Consider the following 23,824-nt stretch of genomic DNA (forward strand, 5'->3'; position numbering starts at 1 on the left):
ACCGATGTTGCTTGGCTATCTGGGCCAAGTGCCTGGGATGCTCACTGTAAAGTCCTGTAATGTAAATGTATTCTGCTACATGTACTGGTTATGTCAGACTGTGTGCGTTTAAATGACCATTACTGTTTACAACATTCTGTGTTGGAGAGCTGGAGAGAAAAAAACAAATGGTGACAACAATCAACAACAGTGAACTGTTTTATGGCCTATTTCATTGGGCTTCTACACCTGCATTGCTGGCTGTTTGGGCTTTGAGGCTGGGTTTCTATACAGCACTTTGTGACATCAGCTGATGTAAGAAGGGAGTGGAGGCTGCTGAGGGGAGGACGGCTCATAATACTGGCAGGAATGGAGTTAAGTTGGTAGAGCATGGCGCTTGTAACGCCAGGGTAGTGGGTTCGATTCCCGGGACCACCCATACGTAGAATGTATGCACACATGACTGTAAGTCGCTTTGGATAAAAGCGTCTGCTAAATGGCATATATTATTATTATTATTATTACATCAAACTGGTGGTTTCTATGTGGTTGATGCCATTCCATTGACTCCATTCCAGCCAGTAGTATGAGCCGACCTCTCCTCGGCAGCCTCCACTGTGAGTGATAGAGCAAAGGCCCGATCTCAAACATTGCTTGTGTATTTCCAACATTTTGCTGTCTTTTTCCCCCCTGTAGAGCTCGACACAGGAGATCGGAGAGGAGGTGGAGGAGGGGGCAGTCTTCACCATCACCCTGAGGAAAGTGCAGCTGCACCAGTCGGCCAGTAAAGGGCAGCGATGGCTGGGCGTGGAGACAGACTCTGCTCTCAGCCTGTATGAGACATGTAAAGTACGCACCATTAAGGCTGGTACGCTGGAGAGGCTGGTGGAATACATGGTGTCTGCGTTCAGGGGCAAGGACTCCACCTACGTCACCATCTTCCTCTGCACCTACCGCTCCTTCGCCACCACCCAGCAGGTGCTGGGCCTCCTACTCAACAGGTACAGAGACTGTCGGCTATGAAGCTAAAACCACACCTGCAGGTGTACACACAAACACACACAAACACACACAAACACACACAAACTAACACAGTGTACGTGTCAGTCCCCTCTGTAGAATGTTGACAGATGTTGTCCTTCATGTCTTAGGTATGCCAAGTTTCAGAACCAGCCTGGTATAGACTTACACAGACACACTCAGGAGGACCACACAGAGATCAGACAGTAAGTGTCTGGGGAGACCAGCGTGTTCAAACAGTTTGATCATTCAGAATTCTAATGTACCACTGGTGCTCTCCCCTCTCTGTCATCTGCACGTCTCCTCATTCCCTGCCTCTTCCCATCCGGGTTGTGTCTTGCAGCAATGTGTCGTCCATCCTGGGGGCGTGGCTGGACCAGTACTCAGAGGACTTCTGGAGTCCTCCACAGTATAGCTGTCTACACCACCTGATGTCCTACCTGCACCAACACTTCCCTGGCTCCGACCTGGAGCGCCGTGCACTCAACCTGCTGGCCCTCTTCCACCGCAGGCATCGGTGTGAGCCGGACCTTAACGGTGAGAGCCAGGATCGGGTTAAACTGGTCTGTGTCTCAGAGATATCAGGGATGATGGGGATGCTGATGCTTATTAAGGGCCTGTGGTGAACTGGTAAAATAGACAATCATTTAGGCAGTCTGATTATTATCTCAGCTGTGTTTTCTTTACAGTGGAGCAGGTTGGCTGTCCGTTCGCCACGCAGGAAGAGAGTGTCTTTGAGGACGAGCTTCCTGCCCTGAACTTACTGTCCTTTGACCCCATCATGGTTGCTGAGCAGTTCACACTCATGGATGCGGTGAGACATTCCCCTCTTAATTTGAACTTGCTGCTCGAGTTCAAGTTACTTCAATTTCGTCTTCTTTGTGCTCACCCTTACCTTCTCTCTCCCTCCCCCCTGACATCACCCTGTAGGATCTGTTCAAGAAGGTGGTCCCCTACCACTGCCTGGGGGGCATCTGGTCCCAGCGGGATAAGAAGGGGAAGGAGCACCTGGCCCCCACCATTCGGGCCACTGTGGCCCAGTTCAACAGTGTCACCAACTGTGTCATCACCACCTGCCTCAGCAACCCCTGTCTGAAGCCCACCCAGCGGGCCAGACTGGTGGAGCGCTGGATAGAGGTGGCCAGGGTAAGGCATTAGACCCACTCTCTGGCCAAATCACTCAACAGTTAGTTTCATGTGTAGGTCATTGGTCATGTCTGTTTTTGTCACTCCATGGGTTCTTTCTGTTGTGTTTAGGAATGTCGGATCCTCAAGAACTTCTCATCTCTGAGAGCTATCCTCTCTGCTCTGCAGTGTAACTCTCTCCACCGACTCAAGAAGACCTGGGATGAGGTGTCCAGGTGAGACAGGGGATCAGCGACACAGGGATAACAGTGTACTATTAGATTATGAATTGAACCAGGGGGGTTTCATGGTCAAGTTCCCCAACCACCAAAGAAAACATCATTAGTGACATGGGTTTATGGTTGAGTTGATGGTAGAAGTTAAAATGTCATTTATAGTTTTTTTTGCAGTGGTGGTTTAGGTTTGTCTTTGCCACTGAGATATCAGGTTCCTCTTTTGACCTATTTGACTTATTCTGCCAACAGAGAGAATTTCCGCACCTTCCGTGAGCTGTCAGAAATCTTCTCGGATGACAACAACTACTCTCTAAGCCGAGAGCTGCTGGTCAAGGTGGGTCAATGATCAGAGGGAGAAGCGTGGATGACCCAAATGTTACACAGCACCTAGTAGATCTTTTAGGATAGGGACTGCATAAACAGCATGTGGTTGTGTCAAAAGTGGGGGTTGACAACTTAGTAGTTGACAGGAAATGTGGCTGGCTGACCCATTACTGCTTTATTGGCCCTCATCTCTGTCTGTACAGCTGGGTCTCCATAGCATCCTGAAAATGAATAGACAAACTAGCTAACACCTTGTCTCCTCTCAGTTGCTCGCTCATTTATCATTCATCATGAGTTGTACAACACTGTATAGAATCTTACCTTGTAGTGTTCCCTCTAAAGTGTATCAGATCCACCAGTGCAAGTATCAGTGTGTTTGTGTTTTTCGAGAGGACTTGATATGCCTAACTAACCGCATGCCTGCAGAAGAAGAGCGTGTCACCAGTAGTCGTTCATATTTTACTCTTTCAACACGAGGCTCAGTGCTTCTACCAGGACTAGAGGCAGGTCATATTCTCTTTGATGAAGATCACAGAGGATTAGAGAGCAGACAACATATTCAGTTATATCTGAATCCTCCAATAGAAACATATTTAGTCTGCTCACCTGAATACATTCCTACACAAAGAAATAGGACGTGCCCTCGTCGTTGTTATGCCTATTTAGCATAAGTTACTCTTTAACTGCCAGCATATTCTTTCACTGGTGAAATGGGGAAATTGCTTTGATGTCATACGAAGCAATTATGATTGGAAAAAGCAGAGTGTTTCTCCAACAGGTATTCCTATCCACATTCCTAGGCTATTAGGCGTGTAAATGAATTGGCCCTAAAATTGAAGCCTGGGGTGCTTGTTGACGTACTTGTACATTGGCTGTGAATTGACAGAGGAAACCTGTGCTTGCTCAGAGGGAATCCCCGCTGACGTCATAGGCAGTTGGCAAGTACAGATAAGAGCACCACCCTAATGAGGCATGAGCCTGTAAGGGATATCCCAAGGCGTTGTCCTGCTTACCTCTGCTCCCACTTACCACTACTACTCTATCTATCTTGGCCAGCCCAACCAGGCCTGTGTAGGATTGCAAGCTCTCATTACCTGGGGTGAAGAATCACTCTGGTTTGCACCATTCACAGAAACGTGAGAGTTAACTCGACAGTGCCCATACTGCCCCTCTCATATATTTGCGAATAATTAAGCACTGTCCGTCTACTCTTCTGAAATTGAATCATGGCCAATACCAGTTGTTTCCCATTTGGTTTTTGCACTGTTCTAGGCAGTTTTGTAAAACCAGATTCTCCTCCCTCTCTCTCTGCAGGAGGGCACCTCCAAATTTGCCACCCTGGAGATGAACCCTAAACGAGCACAGAGGAGACACCAGCAGCAGAGAGACTTGGTGAGTCGAGATGTTTTTTTTAACATGAAATACCAAAGTCAACCACTTTATGCTGTTATTGTGTTCATAGCGCCATCTAGTGGTTAGATGAGTGTTATTGCTCCTGTGGTCACTGCTCTCTCTGACAACTCCTCTCTCTGACTCTGTCTCTGTCCCAGGGGGTGATGCAGGGGACCATTCCTTACCTGGGCACCTTCCTCACTGACCTGGTCATGATGGACACGGCTATGAAAGACTTCACAGAGGTGAGAGTCTATCTCTATCTATCTCTGGATCCTGTAGCCTCTTCAGTCCACTTGTTAAGTCTCTGTTTATAGCAACATGAATAGTGCCCACATCTAATTTTTCTTTGTTCTCTATTCCAGAGTGGACTTATCAACTTTGAGAAGCGACGAAAGGTAAATTAAATTAATATGTACCTATGATAAATAGGTGTTGGTAAACAGGGAGACGCCCTGGTATTATGGTTGTGGCCCACCAGAGGTGACTGGCAGAGACTCACCTTCTCTCTCTCTCTCTCTCTCTCTCTCTCTCTCTCTCTCTCTCTCTCTCTCTCTCTCTCTCTCTCTCTCTCTTTCTCTCTGTCTCTCTGTCTCTGTGTCTGTGTCTGTGTCTGTGTGTGCAGGAGTTTGAGGTAATAGCTCAGATTAAGCTTCTGCAGTTGGCGTCCAACAACTACAGTTTCACCCAGGACAGCCTCTTCAGGGATTGGTTCTCAGTAGTGGAGAGACTCAGTGAGACAGAGAGGTGAGGAGAGGCCTAAGGATTTTTTAAATGAAATGTAAAATGAATAGAATCAAGTCTATATGGTCATACAGTGTTGTCATTTCCATTCCTTTTCTCCACAGCTACACTCTGTCCTGTGAAATTGAACCGCTGTCTGAGTCTGCCAGCAACACTCTCAGAGCCAAGAAGAACGGGGGCATCATGAAACGCTGGAGCGAGTAAGTCCCGTATAGTATAGACAACTTTTCACACTATCCCTAAATGTATTATACACTGAACAAAAATATGAACGCAACATGTAAAGTGTTGGTTCCATGTTTCATGAGCTGAAATAAAAGATTACAGAAATGTTCCATACATGGTAGTGAGCATTTCTCCTTTGCCAAGATAATCCATCCACCTGACAGGTGTGATATATCAAGAAGCAGATGAAACAACATGATCAGTACACAGGTGCTCCTTGTGCTGTACACAACAAAAGGCCACTCTAAAATGTGCAGTTTTGTCACACAACACAATGCAATTGGAATGCTGAATGCAGGAATGTCCACCACAGCTGTTGCCAGATAATTGAATGTTAATTTCTCTACCATAAGCCGCCTCCAATGTCGTTTTAGAGAATTTTGCAGTTTGTCCAACTGGCCTCACAATGTCCCAGTTCCTCCATGGCCTGCATACTCACCAGACATGTCACCAATTGAGCATGTGTGGGATGCTCTGGATCGACATGTACAACAGCGTGTTCCAGTTGCCGCCAAAAATCCAGCAACTTCACACAGCCATTGAAGAGAACTGAGACAACATTCCACAGGCCACAGGCCACAATCAACAGCCTAATCAACTCTCAACTCTAAGAGATGTCACACTGCATGAGGCAAATGGTGGTCACACCAGATACTGACTGGTTTTCTGATCCACGCCCCTACCTTTATTTTAAGGTATCGGTGACTAACAGATATTTTATTCCCAGCTGTGAAATCCAGAGATTAGGGCCTAATGAATTTATTTCAATTGACAGATTTGCATGAACTGTAACTCAGTAAAAATCTTTGAAATTGTTGCATGTCGTGTTTATATTTTTGTTCAGTGTAGTTGAAAATTAGTATTGACATTTTTAGCGTACATCCTTACCCGGTGTTTTCCATTTTGTACAGTCTGATCTTTTTAGAGGTCCGGTTCTTATACGTCTCTGTGTTTTCCTCCATCTCCAGTCGCCAGTTAACTGAGGCCAGCTGCAGCAGTGCAGGAAGCTCCCACTCCAAGTCGTTTGACCAGTCTCACTTCAGACTGTACCAGGGAGGGGGAGTTGATAGTGGGGACACCCTCAGCGTCACCTCAGCCGGCTCCAGCGGCTCTGACCTGGAGGATGTCAACTCCAGCTTCCTGTCGGACTCACCGGACGCCCAAGAGAGAAAGGTGAGGAGGCGGACCATGGTCACATATGGGGGGAGGAGAACACTCCCACCAGATGCAGAGGCATTTCATCATGCTGCACACATCCATCTTGATTTATTTTTCTGAGATACTGAAATTACAGCATCACTGCAGCAATTTCAGTCCTGACATTGTCATGTCTTTGAATGAATGTTCTATAATGATTAAGGGCCATGTGAATTGACACCGACCCATGTACTTACTTTACCGGGCAGACTTTTGGCTAACTGTGGCTGTGATTCCCTCTATAGAGCTCTACATCCTCAGTAAAACATTCAGCCTCTGCTTTGGGGAAAGAGTGGCAGACTCCTGATCCCAACTTCACGGTACTTCCACTCAGCAACCTTTTCTTTCTAATCCTCTCACTCTAACACGAGGGGGTGTCTTCTTTCTAACCCTTTCACTTTAACACGAGGGGGTTTCTTCTTTCTAACCCTCTCACTCTAACACGAGGGGGTTTCTTCCTTCTAACCCTCTCACTCTAACACTAGGGGGGTTTCTTCTTTCTAACCCTCTCACTCTAACATGAGGGGGTTTCTTCTTTCTAACCCTCTCACTCTAACACGAGGGGGTTTCTTCTTTCTAATCCTCTCACTCTAACATGAGGGGTTTCTTCTTTCTAACCCTCTCACTCTAACACTAGGGGGTTTCTTCTTTCTAACCCTCTCACTCTAACACTAGGGGGTTTCTTCTTTCTAACCCTCTCACTCTAACATGAGGGGGTTTCTTCTTTCTAACCCTCTCACTCTAACACTAGGGGTTTCTCTTTCTAACCCTCTCACTCTAACACGAGGGGTTTCTTCTTTCTAACCCTTTCTAACCCTTTCACTTTAACACGAGGGGTTTCTTCTTTCTAACCCTCTCACTCTAACACTAGGGGTTTCTTCTTTCTAACCCTTTCACTTTAACACGAGGGGGTTTCTTCTTTCTAACCCTCTCACTCTAACATGAGGGGGTTTCTTCTTTCTAACCCTTTCACTTTAACACGAGGGGGTTTCTTCTTTCTAACCCTCTCACTCTAACACTAAGGGGGTTTCTTCTTTCTAACCCTCTCACTCTAACATGAGGGGGTTTCTTCTTTCTAACCCTCTCACTCTAACACTAGGGGGGTTTCTTCTTTCTAACCCTCTCACTCTAACACGAGGGGGTTTCTTCTTTCTAACCCTTTCACTTTAACACGAGGGGGTTTCTTCTTTCTAACCCTCTCACTCTAACATGAGGGGGTTTCTTCTTTCTAACCCTTTCACTTTAACACGAGGGGGTTTCTTCTTTCTTTCTAACCCTCTCACTCTAACACTAGGGGGTTTCTTCTTTCTAACCCTCTCACTCTAACACTAGGGGGGTTTCTTCTTTCTAACCCTCTCACTCTAACATTAGGGGGGTTTCTTCTTTCTAACCCTCTCACTCTAACACGAGGGGGTTTCTTCTTTCTAACCCTCTCACTCTAACATGAGGGGGTTTCTTCGTTCTAACCCTCTCACTCTAACACGAGGGGGTGTCTTCATTCTAACCCTTTCACTTTAACACGAGGGGGTTTCTTCTTTCTAACCCTCTCACTCTAACACGAGGGGGTTTCTTCCTTCTAACCCTCTCACTCTAACACTAGGGGGGTTTCTTCTTTCTAACCCTCTCACTCTAACATGAGGGGGTTTCTTCTTTCTAACCCTCTCACTCTAACACGAGGGGTTTCTTCTTTCTAAACCTCTCACTCTAACACGAGGGGGTTTCTTCTTTCTAACCCTCTCACTCTAACACTAGGGGGGTTTCTTCTTTCTAACCCTCTCACTCTAACATGAGGGGGTTTCTTCTTTCTAACCCTCTCACTCTATCACAAGGGGTTTCTTCTTTCTAACCCTCTCACTCTAACACTAGGGGTTTCTTCTTTCTAACCCTCTCACTCTAACACTAGGGGTTTCTTCTTTCTAACCCTCTCACTCTAACACTAGGGGGTTTCTTCTTTCTAACCCTCTCACTCTAACATTAGGGGTTTCTTCTTTCTAACCCTCTCACTCTAACACGAGGGGGTTTCTTCTTTCTAACCCTCTCACTCTAACACTAGGGGTTTCTTCTTTATAACACTCTCACACGAGGGGGTTTCTTCTTTCTAACCATCTCACTCTAACACTAGGGGTTTCTTCTTTCTAACCCTCTCACTCTAACTAACCCTCTGAGGGGGTTTCTTCTTTCTAAACCTCTCACTCTAACACGAGGGGGTTTCTTCTTTCTAAACCTCTCACTCTAACACTAGGGGGTTTCTTCTTTCTAACCATCTCACTCTAACACTAGGGGTTTCTTCTTTCTAACCCTCTCACTCTAACACGAGGGGGTTTCTTCTTTCTAAACCTCTCACTCTAACATTAGGGGGTTTCTTCTTTCTAACCCTCTCACTCTAACACGAGGGGTTTCTTCTTTCTAACCCTCTCACTCTAACACTAGGGGTTTCTTCTTTATAACCCTCTCACTCTAACACGAGGGGTTTCTTCTTTCTAACCCTCTCACTCTAACACTAGGGGTTTCTTCTTTCTAACCCTTTCACTTTAACACTAACAGGGGGTTTCTTCTTTCTAACCCTCTCACTCTAACACGAGGGGGTTTCTTCTTTCTAACCCTCTCACTCTAACACTAGGGGGGTTTCTTCTTTCTAACCCTCTCACTCTAACATGAGGGGTTTCTTCTTTCTAACCCTTTCTAACCTTCTCTCACTCTAACACGAGGGGGTTTCTTCTTTCTAAACCTCTCACTCTAACACGAGGGGGTTTCTTCTTTCTAACCCTCTCACTCTAACACTAGGGGGTTTCTTCTTTCTAACCCTCTCACTCTAACATGAGGGGTTTCTTCTTTCTAACCCTCTCACTCTAACACAAGGGGGTTTCTTCTTTCTAACCCTCTCACTCTAACATTAGGGGGTTTCTTCTTTCTAACCCTCTCACTCTAACACAAGGGGGTTTCTTCTTTCTAAACCTCTCACTCTAACACGAGGGGGTTTCTTCTTTCTAACCCTCTCACTCTAACATTAGGGGGGTTTCTTCTTTCTAACCCTCTCACTCTAACACGAGGGGGTTTCTTCTTTCTAACTCTCTCACTCTAACACTAGGGGGGTTTCTTCTTTATAACACTCTCACACGAGGGGTTTCTTCTTTCTAACCATCTCACTCTAACACTAGGGGTTTCTTCTTTCTAACCCTCTCACTCTAACACGAGGGGGTTTCTTCTTTCTAAACCTCTCACTCTAACACGAGGGGGTTTCTTCTTTCTAAACCTCTCACTCTAACACTAGGGGGTTTCTTCTTTCTAACCATCTCACTCTAACACTAGGGGGTTTCTTCTTTCTAACCCTCTCACTCTAACACGAGGGGGTTTCTTCTTTCTAAACCTCTCACTCTAACACTAGGGGGTTTCTTCTTTCTAACCCTCTCACTTTAACACGAGGGGGTTTCTTCTTTCTAAACCTCTCACTCTAACACGAGGGGGTTTCTTCTTTCTAACCCTCTCACTCTAACACTAGGGGGGTTTCTTCTTTCTAACCCTCTCACTCTAACATGAGGGGGTTTCTTCTTTCTAACCCTCTCACTCTAACACGAGGGGGTTTCTTCTTTCTAACCCTCTCACTCTAACACTAGGGGGTTTCTTCTTTCTAACCCTCTCACTCTAACACTAGGGGGGTTTCTTCTTTCTAACCCTCTCACTCTAACACTAGGGGGGTTTCTTCTTTCTAACCCTCTCACTCTAACACTAGGGGGGTTTCTTCTTTCTAACCCTCTCACTCTAACATTAGGGGAGTTTCTTCTTTCTAACCCTCTCACTCTAACACGAGGGGGTTTCTTCTTTCTAACCCTCTCACTCTAACACTAGGGGGTTTCTTCTTTCTAAACCTCTCACTCTAACATGAGGGGTTTCTTCTTTCTAACCATCTCACTCTAACACTAGGGGTTTCTTCTTTCTAACCCTCTCACTCTAACACGAGGGGTTTCTTCTTTCTAAACCTCTCACTCTAACACGAGGGGTTTCTTCTTTCTAACCCTCTCACTCTAACACGAGGGGTTTCTTCTTTCTAACCCTCTCACTCTAACATTAGGGGTTTCTTCTTTCTAACCCTCTCACTCTAACACTAGGGGTTTCTTCTTTCTAACCCTTTCACTCTAACACTAGGGGGTTTCTTCTTTCTAACCCTCTAACACACTCTAACACTAGGGGTTTCTTCTTTCTAGCCCTCTCACTCTAACATTAGGGGTGTTTCTTCTTTCTAACCCTCTCACTCTAACATTAGGGGGTTTCTTCTTTCTAACCCTCTCACTCTAACACTAGGGGTTTCTTCTTTCTAACCCTCTCACTCTAACACTAGGGGTTTCTTCTTTCTAACCCTCTCACTCTAACATTAGGGGAGTTTCTTCTTTCTAACCCTCTCACTCTAACACGAGGGGGTTTCTTCTTTCTAACCCTCTCACTCTAACACTAGGGGGTTTCTTCTTTCTAACCCTCTCACTCTAACACGAGGGGGTTTCTTCTTTCTAACCCTCTCACTCTAACACGAGGGGGTTTCTTCTTTCTAAACCTCTCACTCTAACACTAGGGGTTTCTTCTTTCTAAACCCTCTCACTCTAACACTAGGGGTTTCTTCTTTCTAACCCATCTCACTCTAACACTAGGGGGTTTCTTCTTTCTAACCCTCTCACTCTAACACTCTAACACGAGGGGTTTCTTCTTTCTAAACCTCTCACTCTAACACTAGGGGTTTCTTCTTTCTAACCCTCTCACTTTAACACGAGGGGTTTCTTCTTTCTAAACCTCTCACTCTAACACGAGGGGTTTCTTCTTTCTAACCCTCTCACTCTAACACTAGGGGTTTCTTCTTTCTAACCCTCTCACTCTTTCTAACATGAGGGGTTTCTTCTTTCTAACCCTCTCACTCTAACACGAGGGGTTTCTTCTTTCTAACCCTCTCACTCTAACACTAGGGGTTTCTTCTTTCTAACCCTCTCACTCTAACACTAGGGGGTTTCTTCTTTCTAACCCTCTCACTCTAACACTAGGGGTTTCTTCTTTCTAACCCTCTCACTCTAACATTAGGGGGTTTCTTCTTTCTAACCCTCTCACTCTAACACGAGGGGTTTCTTCTTTCTAACCCTCTCACTCTAACACTAGGGGGTTTCTTCTTTCTAAACCTCTCACTCTACTCTAACATGAGGGGTTTCTTCTTTCTAACCATCTCACTCTAACACTAGGGGTTTCTTCTTTCTAACCCTCTCACTCTAACACGAGGGGGTTTCTTCTTTCTAAACCTCTCACTCTAACACGAGGGGGTTTCTTCTTTCTAAACCTCTCACTCTAACACGAGGGGTTTCTTCTTTCTAACCCTCTCACTCTAACATTAGGGGGTTTCTTCTTTCTAACCCTCTCACTCTAACACTAGGGGGTTTCTTCTTTCTAACCCTTTCACTCTAACACTAGGGGGTTTCTTCTTTCTAACCCTCTCACTCTAACACTAGGGGGTTTCTTCTTTCTAGCCCTCTCACTCTAACATTAGGGGTGTTTCTTCTTTCTAACCCTCTCACTCTAACATTAGGGGGTTTCTTCTTTCTAACCCTCTCACTCTAACACTAGGGGGGTTTCTTCTTTCTAACCCTCTCACTCTAACACTAGGGGGGTTTCTTCTTTCTAGCCCTCTCACTCTAACATTAGGGGTGTTTCTTCTTTCTAACCCTCTCACTCTAACATGAGGGGTTTCTTCTTTCTAACCCTCTCACTCTAACATGAGGGGGTTTCTTCTTTCTAACCCTCTCACTCTAACACGAGGGGGTTTCTTCTTTCTAACCATCTCACTCTAACACTAGGGGGGTTTCTTCTTTCTAAACCTCTCACTCTAACATGAGGGGGTTTCTTCTTTCTAACCATCTCACTCTAACACTAGGGGGGTTTCTTCTTTCTAACCCTCTCACTCTAACATGAGGGTTTTTTTTCTTTCTAACCCTCTCACTCTAACATGAGGGGGTTTCTTCTTTCTAAACCTCTCACTCTAACACGAGGGGGTTTTTCTTCTCTTCTAACCTAGGGGTTTCTTCTTTCTCTAACCGAGGGGGTTTCTCTAACACTAGGGGGTTTCTTCTTTCTAACCCTCTCACTCTAACACGAGGGGGTTTCTTCTTTCTAACCATCTCACTCTAACACTAGGGGTTTCTTCTTTCTAAACCTCTCACTCTAACACGAGGGGTTTCTTCTTTCTAGGGGTTTCTTCTTTCTAACCATCTCACTCTAACACTAGGGGTTTCTTCTTTCTAACCCTCTCACTCTAACATGAGGGTTTTTTTTTCTTTCTAACCCTCTCACTCTAACATGAGGGGGTTTCTTCTTCTAAACCTCTCACTAACACGAGGGGGTTTCTTCTTTCTAACCATCTCACTCTAACACTAGGGGTTTCTTCTTTCTAACCCTCTCACTCTAACATGAGGGGGTTTCTTCTTTCTAACCCTCTCACTCTAACATGAGGGGTTTCTTCTTTCTAACCCTCTCACTCTAACACGAGGGGTTTCTTCTTTCTAACCATCTCACTCTAACACTAGGGGGTTTCTTCTTTCTAACCCTTTCACTCTAACACGAGGGGTTTCTTCTTTCTAACCATCTCACTCTAACACTAGGGGGTTTCTTCTTTCTAACCCTCTCACTCTAACATAGGGGTTTTTTCTTTCTAAACCTCTCACTCTAACACTAGGGGGTTTCTTCTTTCTAACCCTTTCACTCTAACACTAGGGGGTTTCTTCTTTTTCTAACCCTCTCACTCTAACACTAGGGGTTTCTTCTTTCTAGCCCTCTCACTCTAACATTAGGGGTGTTTCTTCTTTCTAACCCTCTCACTCTAACATTAGGGGGTTTCTTCTTTCTAACCTCTCACTCTAACACTAGGGGTTTCTTCTTTCTAACCCTCTCACTCTAACATGAGGGTTTTTTTTCTTTCTAACCCTCTCACTCTAACATGAGGGGGTTTCTTCTTTCTAAACCTCTCACTCTAACACGAGGGGGTTTCTTCTTTCTAACCATCTCACTCTAACACTAGGGGGGTTTCTTCTTTCTAACCCTCTCACTCTAACATGAGGGGGTTTCTTCTTTCTAACCCTCTCACTCTAACATGAGGGGGTTTCTTCTTTCTAACCCTCTCACTCTAACACGAGGGGTTTCTTCTTTCTAACCCTCTCACTCTAACACTAGGGGGGTTTCTTCTTTCTAACCCTTTCACTCTAACACGAGGGGGTTTCTTCTTTCTAACCATCTCACTCTAACACTAGGGGGGTTTCTTCTTTCTAACCCTCTCACTCTAACATGAGGGGTTTTTTCTTTCTAAACCTCTCACTCTAACACTAGGGGGGTTTCTTCTTTCTAACCCTTTCACTCTAACACTAGGGGGGTTTCTTCTTTCTAACCCTCTCACTCTAACACTAGGGGGGTTTCTTCTTTCTAGCCCTCTCACTCTAACATTAGGGGTGTTTCTTCTTTCTAACCCTCTCACTCTAACATTAGGGGGGTTTCTTCTTTCTAACCCTCTCACTCTAACACTAGGGGGGTTTCTTCTTTCTAACCCTCTCACTCTAACACTAGGGGGGTTTCTTCTTTCTAGCCCTCTCACTCTAACATTAGGGGTGTTTCTTCTTTCTAACCCTTTCACTCTAACACTAGGGGGGTTTCTTCTTTCTAACCCTCTCACTCTAACACTAGGGGGGTTTCTTCTTTCTAACACTCTCACACGAGGGGGTTTCTTCTTTCTAACCCTCTCACTCTAACATTACGGGGGTTTCTTCTTTCTAACCCTCTCACTCGAACACTAGGGGGGTTTCTTCTTTCTAACCCTCTCACACGAGGGGGTTTCTTCTTTCTAACCCTCTCACTCTAACACTAGGGGTTTCTTCTTTCTAACCCTCTCACTCTAACACGAGGGGGTTTCTTCTTTCTAAACCTCTCACTCTAACACTAGGGGGTTTCTTCTTTCTAACCCTCTCACTCTAACACGAGGGGGTTTCTTCTTTCTAACCCTCTCACTCTAACACTAGGGGTTTCTTCTTTCTAACCCTCTCACTCTAACACGAGGGGGTTTCTTCTTTCTAACCCTCTCACTCTAACACTAGGGGGTTTCTTCTTTCTAACCCTCTCACACGAGGGGGTTTCTTCTTTCTAACCCTTTCACTCTAACACGAGGGGGTTTCTTCTTTCTAACCATCTCACTCTAACACTAGGGGGGTTTCTTCTTTCTAACCCTCTCACTCTAACATGAGGGGTTTTTTCTTTCTAAACCTCTCACTCTAACACTAGGGGGGTTTCTTCTTTCTAACCCTTTCACTCTAACACTAGGGGGGTTTCTTCTTTCTAACCCTCTCACTCTAACACTAGGGGGGTTTCTTCTTTCTAGCCCTCTCACTCTAACATTAGGGGTGTTTCTTCTTTCTAACCCTCTCACTCTAACATTAGGGGGGTTTCTTCTTTCTAACCCTCTCACTCTAACACTAGGGGGGTTTCTTCTTTCTAACCCTCTCACTCTAACACTAGGGGGGTTTCTTCTTTCTAGCCCTCTCACTCTAACATTAGGGGTGTTTCTTCTTTCTAACCCTTTCACTCTAACACTAGGGGGGTTTCTTCTTTCTAACCCTCTCACTCGAACACTAGGGGGGTTTCTTCTTTCTAACCCTCTCACACGAGGGGGTTTCTTCTTTCTAACCCTCTCACTCTAACACTAGGGGGTTTCTTCTTTCTAACCCTCTCACTCTAACACGAGGGGGTTTCTTCTTTCTAAACCTCTCACTCTAACACTAGGGGGTTTCTTCTTTCTAAACCTCTCACTCTAACACTAGGGGGTTTCTTCTTTCTAACCCTCTCACTCTAACACGAGGGGGTTTCTTCTTTCTAAACCTCTCACTCTAACACTAGGGGGGTTTCTTCTTTCTAACCCTCTCACTCTAACACGAGGGGGTTTCTTCTTTCTAACCCTCTCACTCTAACACTAGGGGGTTTCTTCTTTCTAACCCTCTCACTCTAACACTAGGGGGGTTTCTTCTTTCTAACCCTCTCACTCTAACACGAGGGGGTTTCTTCTTTCTAAACCTCTCACTCTAACACGAGGGGGTTTCTTCTTTCTAACCCTTTCACTCTAACATTCGGGGGGTTTCTTCTTTCTAACACGAGGGGGTTTCTTCTTTCTAACCCTCTCACTCTAACACGAGGGGGTTTCTTCTTTCTAACCCTCTCACTCTAACACTAGGGGGTTTCTTCTTTCTAACCCTCTCACTCTAACACGAGGGGGTTTCTTCTTTCTAAACCTCTCACTCTAACACTAGGGGGGTTTCTTCTTTCTAACCCTCTCACTCTAACACTAGGGGGGTTTCTTTTTTCTAACCCTCTCACTCTAACACTAGGGGGGTTTCTTCTTTCTAACCCTCTCACTCTAACACTAGGGGGGTTTCTTCTTTCTAACCCTCTCACTCTAACACTAGGGGGGTTTCTTTTTTCTAACCCTCTCACTCTAACACTAGGGGGGTTTCTTCTTTCTAACCCTCTCACTCTAACACGAGGGGGTTTCTTCTTTCTAAACCTCTCACTCTAACACGAGGGGGTTTCTTCTTTCTAACCCTTTCACTCTAACATTCGGGGGGTTTCTTCTTTCTAACACGAGGGGGTTTCTTCTTTCTAACCCTCTCACTCTAACACGAGGGGGTTTCTTCTTTCTAACCCTCTCACTCTAACACTAGGGGGGTTTCTTTTTTCTAACCCTCTCACTCTAACACGAGGGGGTTTCTTCTTTCTAACCCTCTCACTCTAACACGAGGGGGTTTCTTCTTTCTAACCTTCTCACTCTAACACGAGGGGGTTTCTTCTTTTCTAACCTCCTCATTACCGTCTCATCACAGACATTACTTCTCAGCTTCTCACCCTCATTATCTTTATACTTACGACTCATACTTTCACACTTCACATTTTATTTGTTTATTGCAGCATGCCACTCTGCAACAGAATCTTGTTCTGTGGACTGTAAATGGTTGTAATCAATCTCTCTCTCTTTTTCTCTAGTTTTGGGAGTCCACCTCCCTGTCATCTCTAGACACCTCAGGGATGGGTTCCGGTTCAGGCTCCAGCAGTGCTTCGTCCTCCTCGGTGTCCTCCTCCACTCCTCTCCCAGGCGCCTCCCACTCCCACAAGCGCTCAGTCTCAGCCGTATCCTGCTACTCCACCCTTTCCCTGCCCCGCTACAACCAGCAGGCGGATGACTGCTGCATCATCAGAGTCAGCCTGGAGGTGGACAACGGCAACATGTACAAGAGCATCCTGGTAAGACCAAGGAGGAGGAGCAGGAGAGAGTTATTTGATATTGATAGATTCATTTCTTGTGAAATGTTTTCCTTGTGGAAAATGTTAATTGTTTGCAGAGGGCGGTTGATTCAATTAACAATGTCTGAGCCAGAGAAGAGATTTCAGGCACATCAGTTTTATATGTCAACTAAAAATGTGTTCTTTATCTCCTGGTGCAGGTGACCAGTCAGGACAAGACGCCAGCAGTCATCAGGAAAGCCATGGTGAAACACAACCTGGAGCGAGAGAAAGCTGAGGACTATGAGCTGATGCAGAAAATCTCTGAAGAAAAAGGTAATATGATAATTTACCAAAGATATGTTAAAGGCCCAAAAACATGATTTCCTGTGCTTTATATTTCCACAATATGAGGTTGGAATAATACTGTGAAATTATGAAAATGATAATAATGCCCATTTAGTGTAAGAGCTGGTTGGAGTTTTGGCCTGCCTGGTGACATCACCAGGGGGTAAATTAGTGAATGGACCAATAAAAAAGAGTTCCAAACTGCTCTGCCAATAACAGCTGGTTTACTGTTTTCCCCTCCCCACTCAGACCAAGCAGGTACAAGCATTTTGCTACACCCTGCAATAACATCTGCTAAACACGTGTATGTGACCAATAAAATTAGATTTGAACCCTCCCAGACAGTCCAAGCAAAATTCTTCCTTGAGAAATGTCTCTTTGCTAATAAGCTATTTTTGTTTCTCTTTGACCATTTTAATTGAAAACTAGGCAACCGATTTAGATCGCGATCTAGCTAGCAATGGCAATTATGTTAGCATATTTCTTACAGAGACTACCGTTCTAAAACATGTTCTTGGGTTTAAAATAATCAATACTGAAACTTTGAGATGAAGTTTGTGAGTGAATGTTAAAGCAATGTTCAACACCGGTTTGAAAAAACACTGAAGATTCATTGTCGTTGATCATGTGATGATGTTACTTTGAAAATAGTGCCACAGATAGAACAATGAGACAGATATTTCACTGGATGTATAAATGTGGTAGTGAGAGGAACCCCGGTGGCCGGCAGTGCGATGGTAGTGAGAGGAACCCCAGTGGCCGGCAGTGTGATGGTAGTGAGAGGAATCCCAGTGGCCGGCAGTGCGATGGTAGTGAGAGGAACCCCAGTGGCCGGCAGTGTGATGGTAGTGAGAGGAATCACAGTGGCCGGCAGTGTGATGGTAGTGAGAGGAATCACAGTGGCCGGCAGTGTGATGGTAGTGAGAGGAATCACAGTGGCCGGCAGTGTGATGGTAGTGAGAGGAATCACAGTGGCCGGCAGTGTGATGGTAGTGAGAGGAATCCCAGTGGCCGGCAGTGTGATGGTAGTGAGAGGAATCCCAGTGGCCGGCAGTGTGATGGTAGTGAGAGGAATCCCAGTGGCCGGCAGTGTGATGGTAGTGAGAGGAATCCCAGTGGCCAGCAGTGCGATGGTAGTGAGAGGAATCCCAGTGGCCAGCAGTGCGATGGTAGTGAGAGGAATCCCAGTGGCCGGCAGTGTGATGGTAGTGAGAGGAATCCCAGTGGCCGGCAGTGTGATGGTAGTGAGAGGAATCCCAGTGGCCGGCAGTGTGATGGTAGTGAGGAGTGGCCGGGAGGAATCCCAGTCACAGTGCGATGGTAGTGGAATCCCAGTGGCCGGCAGTGCGATGGTAGTGAGAGGAATCCCAGTGGCCGGCAGTGTGATGGAATCCCAGTAGTGCGATGGTAGTGAGAGGAATCCCAGTGGCCGGCAGTGTGATGGTAGTGAGAGGAAGTCCCAGTGGAATCCCAGGCAGTGTGATGGTAGTGAGAGGAACCCCAGTCCCAGTGGAATCCCAGTGGCCGGCAGTGCAGTGCAGTGGCCGGCAGTGGTAGTGAGAGGAATCCCAGTGGCCGGCAGTGCGATGGTAGTGAGAGGAACCCCAGTGGCCGGCAGTGCGATGGTAGTGAGAGGAATCCCAGTGGCCAGCAGTGCGATGGTAGTGAGAGGAATCCCAGTGGCCAGCAGTGCGATGGTAGTGAGAGGAATCCCAGTGGCCAGCAGTGCGATGGTAGTGAGAGGAATCCCAGTGGCCGGCAGTGCGATGGTAGTGAGAGGAATCCCAGTGGCCGGCAGTGCGATGGTAGTGAGAGGAACCCCAGTGGCCGGCAGTGCGATGGTAGTGAGAGGAACCCCAGTGGCCGGCAGTGAGATGGTAGTGAGAGGAACCCCAGTGGCCGGCAGTGCGATGGTAGTGAGAGGAACCCCAGTGGCCGGCAGTGCGATGGTAGTGAGAGGAACCCCAGTGGCCGGCAGTGTGATGGTAGTGAGAGGAACCCCAGTGGCCGGCAGTGTGATGGTAGTGAGAGGAACCCCAGTGGCCGGCAGTGTGATGGTAGTGAGAGGAACCCCAGTGGCCGGCAGTGTGATGGTAGTGAGAGGAACCCCGGTGGCCGGCAGTGTGATGGTAGTGAGAGGAACCCCAGTGGCCAGCAGTGGGAGAAGATGGAACGAGATGGATTTTGGACGACATTCTGCAAATTTTCTCATTGATTAAACATTTAATCTCAATGCAGTTTTCAATTCCCAAAACAAAAATACGTAACGAACAGAGTGGACTAAGTTTTGTAGACTTTACCCTTTGCCAAAGTTTTTAAAAATTGCATTGTTTAGGAGTGCAAATGCGAAATGAGTTATTGCACACGCGCACTTCAAAGTAAGCGTTCCCTAACGGAAATATGCAAATGATATTTCAGATAAAAATGGCTGCATTGGACCTTTCGTTGTCACCCATATAATACTTTTCATTATCAATCAAACAGATTGTCATTAATAGTATATCAATTTGTTGTTCTTACCACCGACACTTATCTCCATCCAATTTGTATAGTATCCTAATTTATTAATTACTTACCTGGAAAACAAATGTTTTTACTAACAATATATACGCCTCTCCTCTCACCCTATAGAGCTGCGGATCCCAGACAATGCCAACGTTTTCTATGCCATGAACTCTACCGCCAACTATAACTTCGTGCTGAAGAAACGTACCTCATTCAAGACAGGCCGGGCCAAGAGTGTAGCCAGCTCTACGCTGCCCCGCATGAAGCAGAAGGGCCTGAAAATTGCCAAAGGGATCTTCTGAGGGCGAGTGCCCCAGCTCTCTGTCAGTCTTCTGGATTAAGGCCCTCTAAATCCACCTACACTAAAGTATCTGAGAACTACACTAGAGACGGAGCCTAGTGAAAAACAAGAACTGTCTGCATGTATCGTAAGCAGGCAGCAAAGCAGGAGAAGCAATTACCGGTATCAACACAATTGTGTCCAGACCAGGACTCTCCAGACAAGCCTGAAGAGACTGGTGTCTTCTTGGCTCAGGCCTTGATTATTGGGAGCTTAACAATGTGCTGTCCCTAACCCTCCGTGCCTGAGTTTGTGTCAATGGTGTTTACAGATATTTGGAATATCTGGTCATGTTAAATACTCTCTCTGACTCTGTGATGATAAGAGGGGTGTTAGTAAATATAGTAAAACAGGAGCACAAGGAACGTACAGAAAACTAAAGTGGCCTGGTGTGATTAGATAGAGAGGTGCTCCTTTGTAAGTTTGAAGAGTTTACTGCAGATGCTGCCATATTGAATATAGGTTCAAGTCTGTGCCCATTTCAGAGCATGAAATGTGAATAGTGTACTCTCTATTAAGAGCAGCCAAGAGACACATCTTGTTATATTCAATTATAACCACTACAAGGAAGAAGGATGTAGCAATGGAGCTCAATATGCTCAAAAAACATTAGAAAGATTACAGAGAGTTAGGTGTAAAATAAGAGAAAAACGTGATAGAGATACACTATTATGGTATTTAAGAAATACCCAACTTCACAGCATAATATCAGCATTACTTTGCAATGGACCTTTATGTTTGACGATGTTCCCATTACAGTTAGGCTATTGCTTTAGTTGTTTTTGCCACCATTTCCTTTGCTATGGGGCTGCTGCTAAATATACATTTTCTAAAGGTCAATAATTCACCTTCATTTATTTTTGGGGGGTGAGGACAGGCATGACTTTGGGACTTTCATGCGACTGCATGGTATTGAGTATCACTGAGTGATTCAGGGGCTCAGAGGACAGCATTTCATACCACCCTGTCCCTACTGGACTATCTCTGTATGGAAAACAACGGTTTACATCCCAGTACTGACAGTGGGATAGTGGTATCATGTATAATCTGTAACTGCCTGATGATTCCCCTTATGGCTGCCCAACCATGCAAGAGGAGTTAACAATCCTTGCCTCAAAAGAAAGCAGTGCATCAAACCCCAAACAAGCTTCTTCTTACTTACAAGCAGACAAGAGTGAGATGAATGACACCAACTCTGAAATTATTACAAGCATGATAGTGGTCTTTTCATGTCATGGAATAGACGACCATAAAGTTGTCATTTCACTGACATTACATGCCTTTATTGCTCAGTGCTGTATGCTGGTCCCAACCCCTTCAGTTGCTTTTTAAATGTGTGTCCTTTCCTTGATGACCATGGTAGGACCATAGAGATGAGTAATAGCAGCATGGTAGAGACTCCCCCGTGATGTTAAGAGTTCTTTTTGGGGGGACATAAATAGCATAATGATTGGTTATCTCTTCTGGGCTCTGTCACTGAGGGTATTCAATTAACGCTCCGGACTTCCCCGGGTGAACTGGGTTAGCTTTAATTGCATTCGTTTTGTAACCGGGTTGCCTCCTAGGAGTGAGCCATGTACCCCGTTTTGGCCGATGGCGAAGTTGGCTCTAAACAAAAGTGACGTAGGTTAAGCACATGGTTTAATGACTAGGATTCTGTGTTTTCACATGCAGAAGTGATTGCTTTTGATTTTTAAAAAAAGGCTTTAACTCCCTTCCCAATGAAAACTAATTAGAAGATTCAAACATATTTTATGGAAAAAGAAATGTATGTTTCTGAACGATTCATGATGCTGCCTTGTTGACAACATGACCGAGTGGCACAAATTACAATTCGATTTGAGCAGGGTACTCCTCCCTCACCGCTTTGGCCCATTCACGTCATGGGCCATAGCCTGGTGCACTTAATCAAACTCCCTCACTGTGATTTGCTCCCTTACACTGTGATTGGGTCTTTGCCGATTGCTCCGATTGGCTCTCTTCTATGCAGAGCACTGTGAACACACATTCTCTCTCTGTCTCTCTCTCCATTACGACACAATTAAATGGGGAAAACTCAACCCTGACGGAGAATAGATAGAGGTCCATGTGGTGGTAGAAAATATTTCAGGCCATGGAGAAAGGTGGCTGGTTTACCCCTTCCTATATGTACCAAAGAGATGAGTAGAGTGGGTGAGGGAGGGAGGGAGGGAGGGAGGGAGGGAGGACGAGGGGTCTGTTACTCTCAAAATACAATGTTTGTTTCATTTCTCTATCACTTGCTTTTTCTAGGGGAGATTGCCATTTCTGAGTGTTATGTTCTGAACACTACAACAACATTCTAAGAACCTCAGATACACTGTTCAAGCCTAGGTGGCAGTGTGATTATTACCGGTTACCCTTGGAGAAACTGCACCACTTAGCAACAGGAACTCATTTGACTCTTGACATTTGAAATGGTTCAGTATGTTTCATGCTTTACCTAACTGTGTGTTTACTACCACTTGACTGATCACTGATTGTTTTGTGGTGTTATTCATCATTTACTGGAGTCTGCTTTGCTTTACCTGGAATGACTGGTCCTACTCTGCATATTCCTTTGGCAGTATCTGTTGCCGTTGCCATTATCATAGAGTTAAAAACCTTCATATGTATTTGCAGTGTCTTGTCTCATGAAAATATTAAGATGTCATATGGAATTGTCTTTGTTTCTATATTTGTTGACCTGGCATTATTTATTGGTTTGTACAGAGATTTTGCTATGCATTGTACATAATTTCCTCTTATGTAATTATAGATTCATATATATACTCATGTATATACAAATAAACACTTATGTTTACAAAAGTCAATACTCAATCATTTCAATCGTTTTGGTGTAATTTAGTTCAATCAGATGAGACGATGGCTCCTTCCTTGGCAGATGTGAGAGTAATGCTCACCCCTGGTATAAACGGATAAACAGTTTGATACCCTCATACAGCATACACAATCAATTACAGCAATTGAAGAACATTCACAGGAAAACATCTATGATGAACATAGTCTACAGTATATTATCCCTGGGATTTCAACTACTCCATTGAAGTTGAATTTGCAATGATTCAGTTAAGGGTTAGGGGTTAAGGGTAGAGACATCCCAAGGATCCGTATCCAGGGGGGACCCTGAGAGAGCGTTTGTTTGAAATTGAAAAGTGTTGCGGTAGCTTCTGATAAAGAATAACATGGGATCCCGAGGGGTTCGTGCTGATTGTACAAAGATTGTGACATCCGGTTAAATGCCGTCCCTTGAGAAGGCAAGAACAAGATGTATGTCAGGAGAAGTGCAGTATTATCATAAGGAGACATATACTTGGAATACGGAGGAGGAATGCAGGGCAAAAGAGAGGCAGAGGAGGTCTAAGAGGGAGAGGGAGGAAGATGGTGAGCTTGAGTCGGTTAAAAAATGGTAGAAAAAAGGGAGATGGTTTGTTGAAGAAGAATGGTAGAAACTGTAAGCAGAGTGAGCTGAAGACAGGAGGCTAAATGGAAGTGAATGAGGGCGAAGTATTGGAGGTGGCAGGTGTGGTGAAGTTCTCGGAGCCCGAGAACTGCACATTTTCCTGAGTTTTCCCCGCATTCCCAGCATAAGGCGCTTGTAGATTCAGGCGCAGCTGGGAACTTTATTGACAGATCACTTGCCCATAGTTTAGGGATCCCTATTGTTCCAGTGGATATGCCCTTCCCAGTTCACGCCCTAGATAGTCAACCATTAAGGTCAAGGCTAATTAGGGAGGCCACCGCTCCACTGGGCATGGTGACGCAGGAGGGTCACAAGGAGAGAATTAGTCTCTTCCTTATTGATTCTCCTGCATTTCCCATGGTGCTGGGCCTAGCCTGATTGGCCTGTCATGACCCCACTATTTCGTGGCAACAGAGGGCTCTCACGGGGTGGTCACGAAAGTGCTCGGGTAGGTGTTTAGGGGTTTCCGTCGGTGCGACTACGGTGGAAAGTCCAGACCAGGTCTCCACCGTGCACATCCCCTCTGAATATGACGATTTGGCTATCGCCTTCTGTAAAAAGAAGGCAACTCAATTACCACCCCATCGACGGGGGGATTGTGCGATAAATCTCCTAGTAGACGCAGCACTTCCC

The 23,824-nt window shown here is 45.4% G+C and overlaps 1 protein-coding gene and 1 long non-coding RNA gene across 8 annotated transcripts in view; one reads left to right on the plus strand and one right to left on the minus strand.

Annotated features, from left to right (window-relative positions):
• Nucleotides 1-21,888, plus strand: part of LOC118358206 (ral guanine nucleotide dissociation stimulator-like) — a 38,321-nt gene extending 16,433 nt beyond the window's left edge. For 3 of the 4 annotated variants that reach the window (XM_035735761.2, XM_035735760.2, XM_035735758.2), the window contains exons 2-18: nucleotides 676-980; nucleotides 1,131-1,205; nucleotides 1,343-1,536; nucleotides 1,689-1,813; nucleotides 1,930-2,145; nucleotides 2,257-2,360; nucleotides 2,610-2,694; nucleotides 3,999-4,076; nucleotides 4,235-4,321; nucleotides 4,442-4,474; nucleotides 4,702-4,823; nucleotides 4,925-5,020; nucleotides 6,014-6,218; nucleotides 6,488-6,562; nucleotides 16,281-16,538; nucleotides 16,739-16,853; nucleotides 19,497-21,888. In XM_035735761.2, coding sequence (XP_035591654.1) covers nucleotides 676-980; nucleotides 1,131-1,205; nucleotides 1,343-1,536; nucleotides 1,689-1,813; nucleotides 1,930-2,145; nucleotides 2,257-2,360; nucleotides 2,610-2,694; nucleotides 3,999-4,076; nucleotides 4,235-4,321; nucleotides 4,442-4,474; nucleotides 4,702-4,823; nucleotides 4,925-5,020; nucleotides 6,014-6,218; nucleotides 6,488-6,562; nucleotides 16,281-16,538; nucleotides 16,739-16,853; nucleotides 19,497-19,672 — 2,349 coding nt within the window. In that variant the 3' untranslated portion in view covers nucleotides 19,673-21,888. The remainder of the gene's footprint in view (nucleotides 1-675; nucleotides 981-1,130; nucleotides 1,206-1,342; nucleotides 1,537-1,688; nucleotides 1,814-1,929; nucleotides 2,146-2,256; nucleotides 2,361-2,609; nucleotides 2,695-3,998; nucleotides 4,077-4,234; nucleotides 4,322-4,441; nucleotides 4,475-4,701; nucleotides 4,824-4,924; nucleotides 5,021-6,013; nucleotides 6,219-6,487; nucleotides 6,563-16,280; nucleotides 16,539-16,738; nucleotides 16,854-19,496) is intronic. The other variant, XM_035735759.2, reaches the window with a different exon arrangement.
• Nucleotides 7,304-11,572, minus strand: LOC127911676 (uncharacterized). 4 transcript variants are annotated; one of them, XR_008078862.1, is made up of 3 exons: nucleotides 11,516-11,572; nucleotides 9,496-9,609; nucleotides 7,304-7,362 (listed from the first exon to the last, which is right to left on the minus strand). It is a non-coding gene; the product is annotated as an uncharacterized LOC127911676 (long non-coding RNA). The 4 variants fall into 4 exon arrangements; XR_008078863.1 differs by lacking the exon at nucleotides 7,304-7,362 and adding an exon at nucleotides 7,537-7,595; XR_008078864.1 differs by lacking the exon at nucleotides 7,304-7,362 and adding an exon at nucleotides 7,957-8,015.
• Nucleotides 21,889-23,824: the final 1,936 nt, after the last annotated feature.

The sequence above is a fragment of the Oncorhynchus keta genome, chromosome 25 (genome assembly GCF_023373465.1).
Source record: "Oncorhynchus keta strain PuntledgeMale-10-30-2019 chromosome 25, Oket_V2, whole genome shotgun sequence".
Lineage (NCBI taxonomy): Eukaryota > Metazoa > Chordata > Actinopteri > Salmoniformes > Salmonidae > Oncorhynchus > Oncorhynchus keta.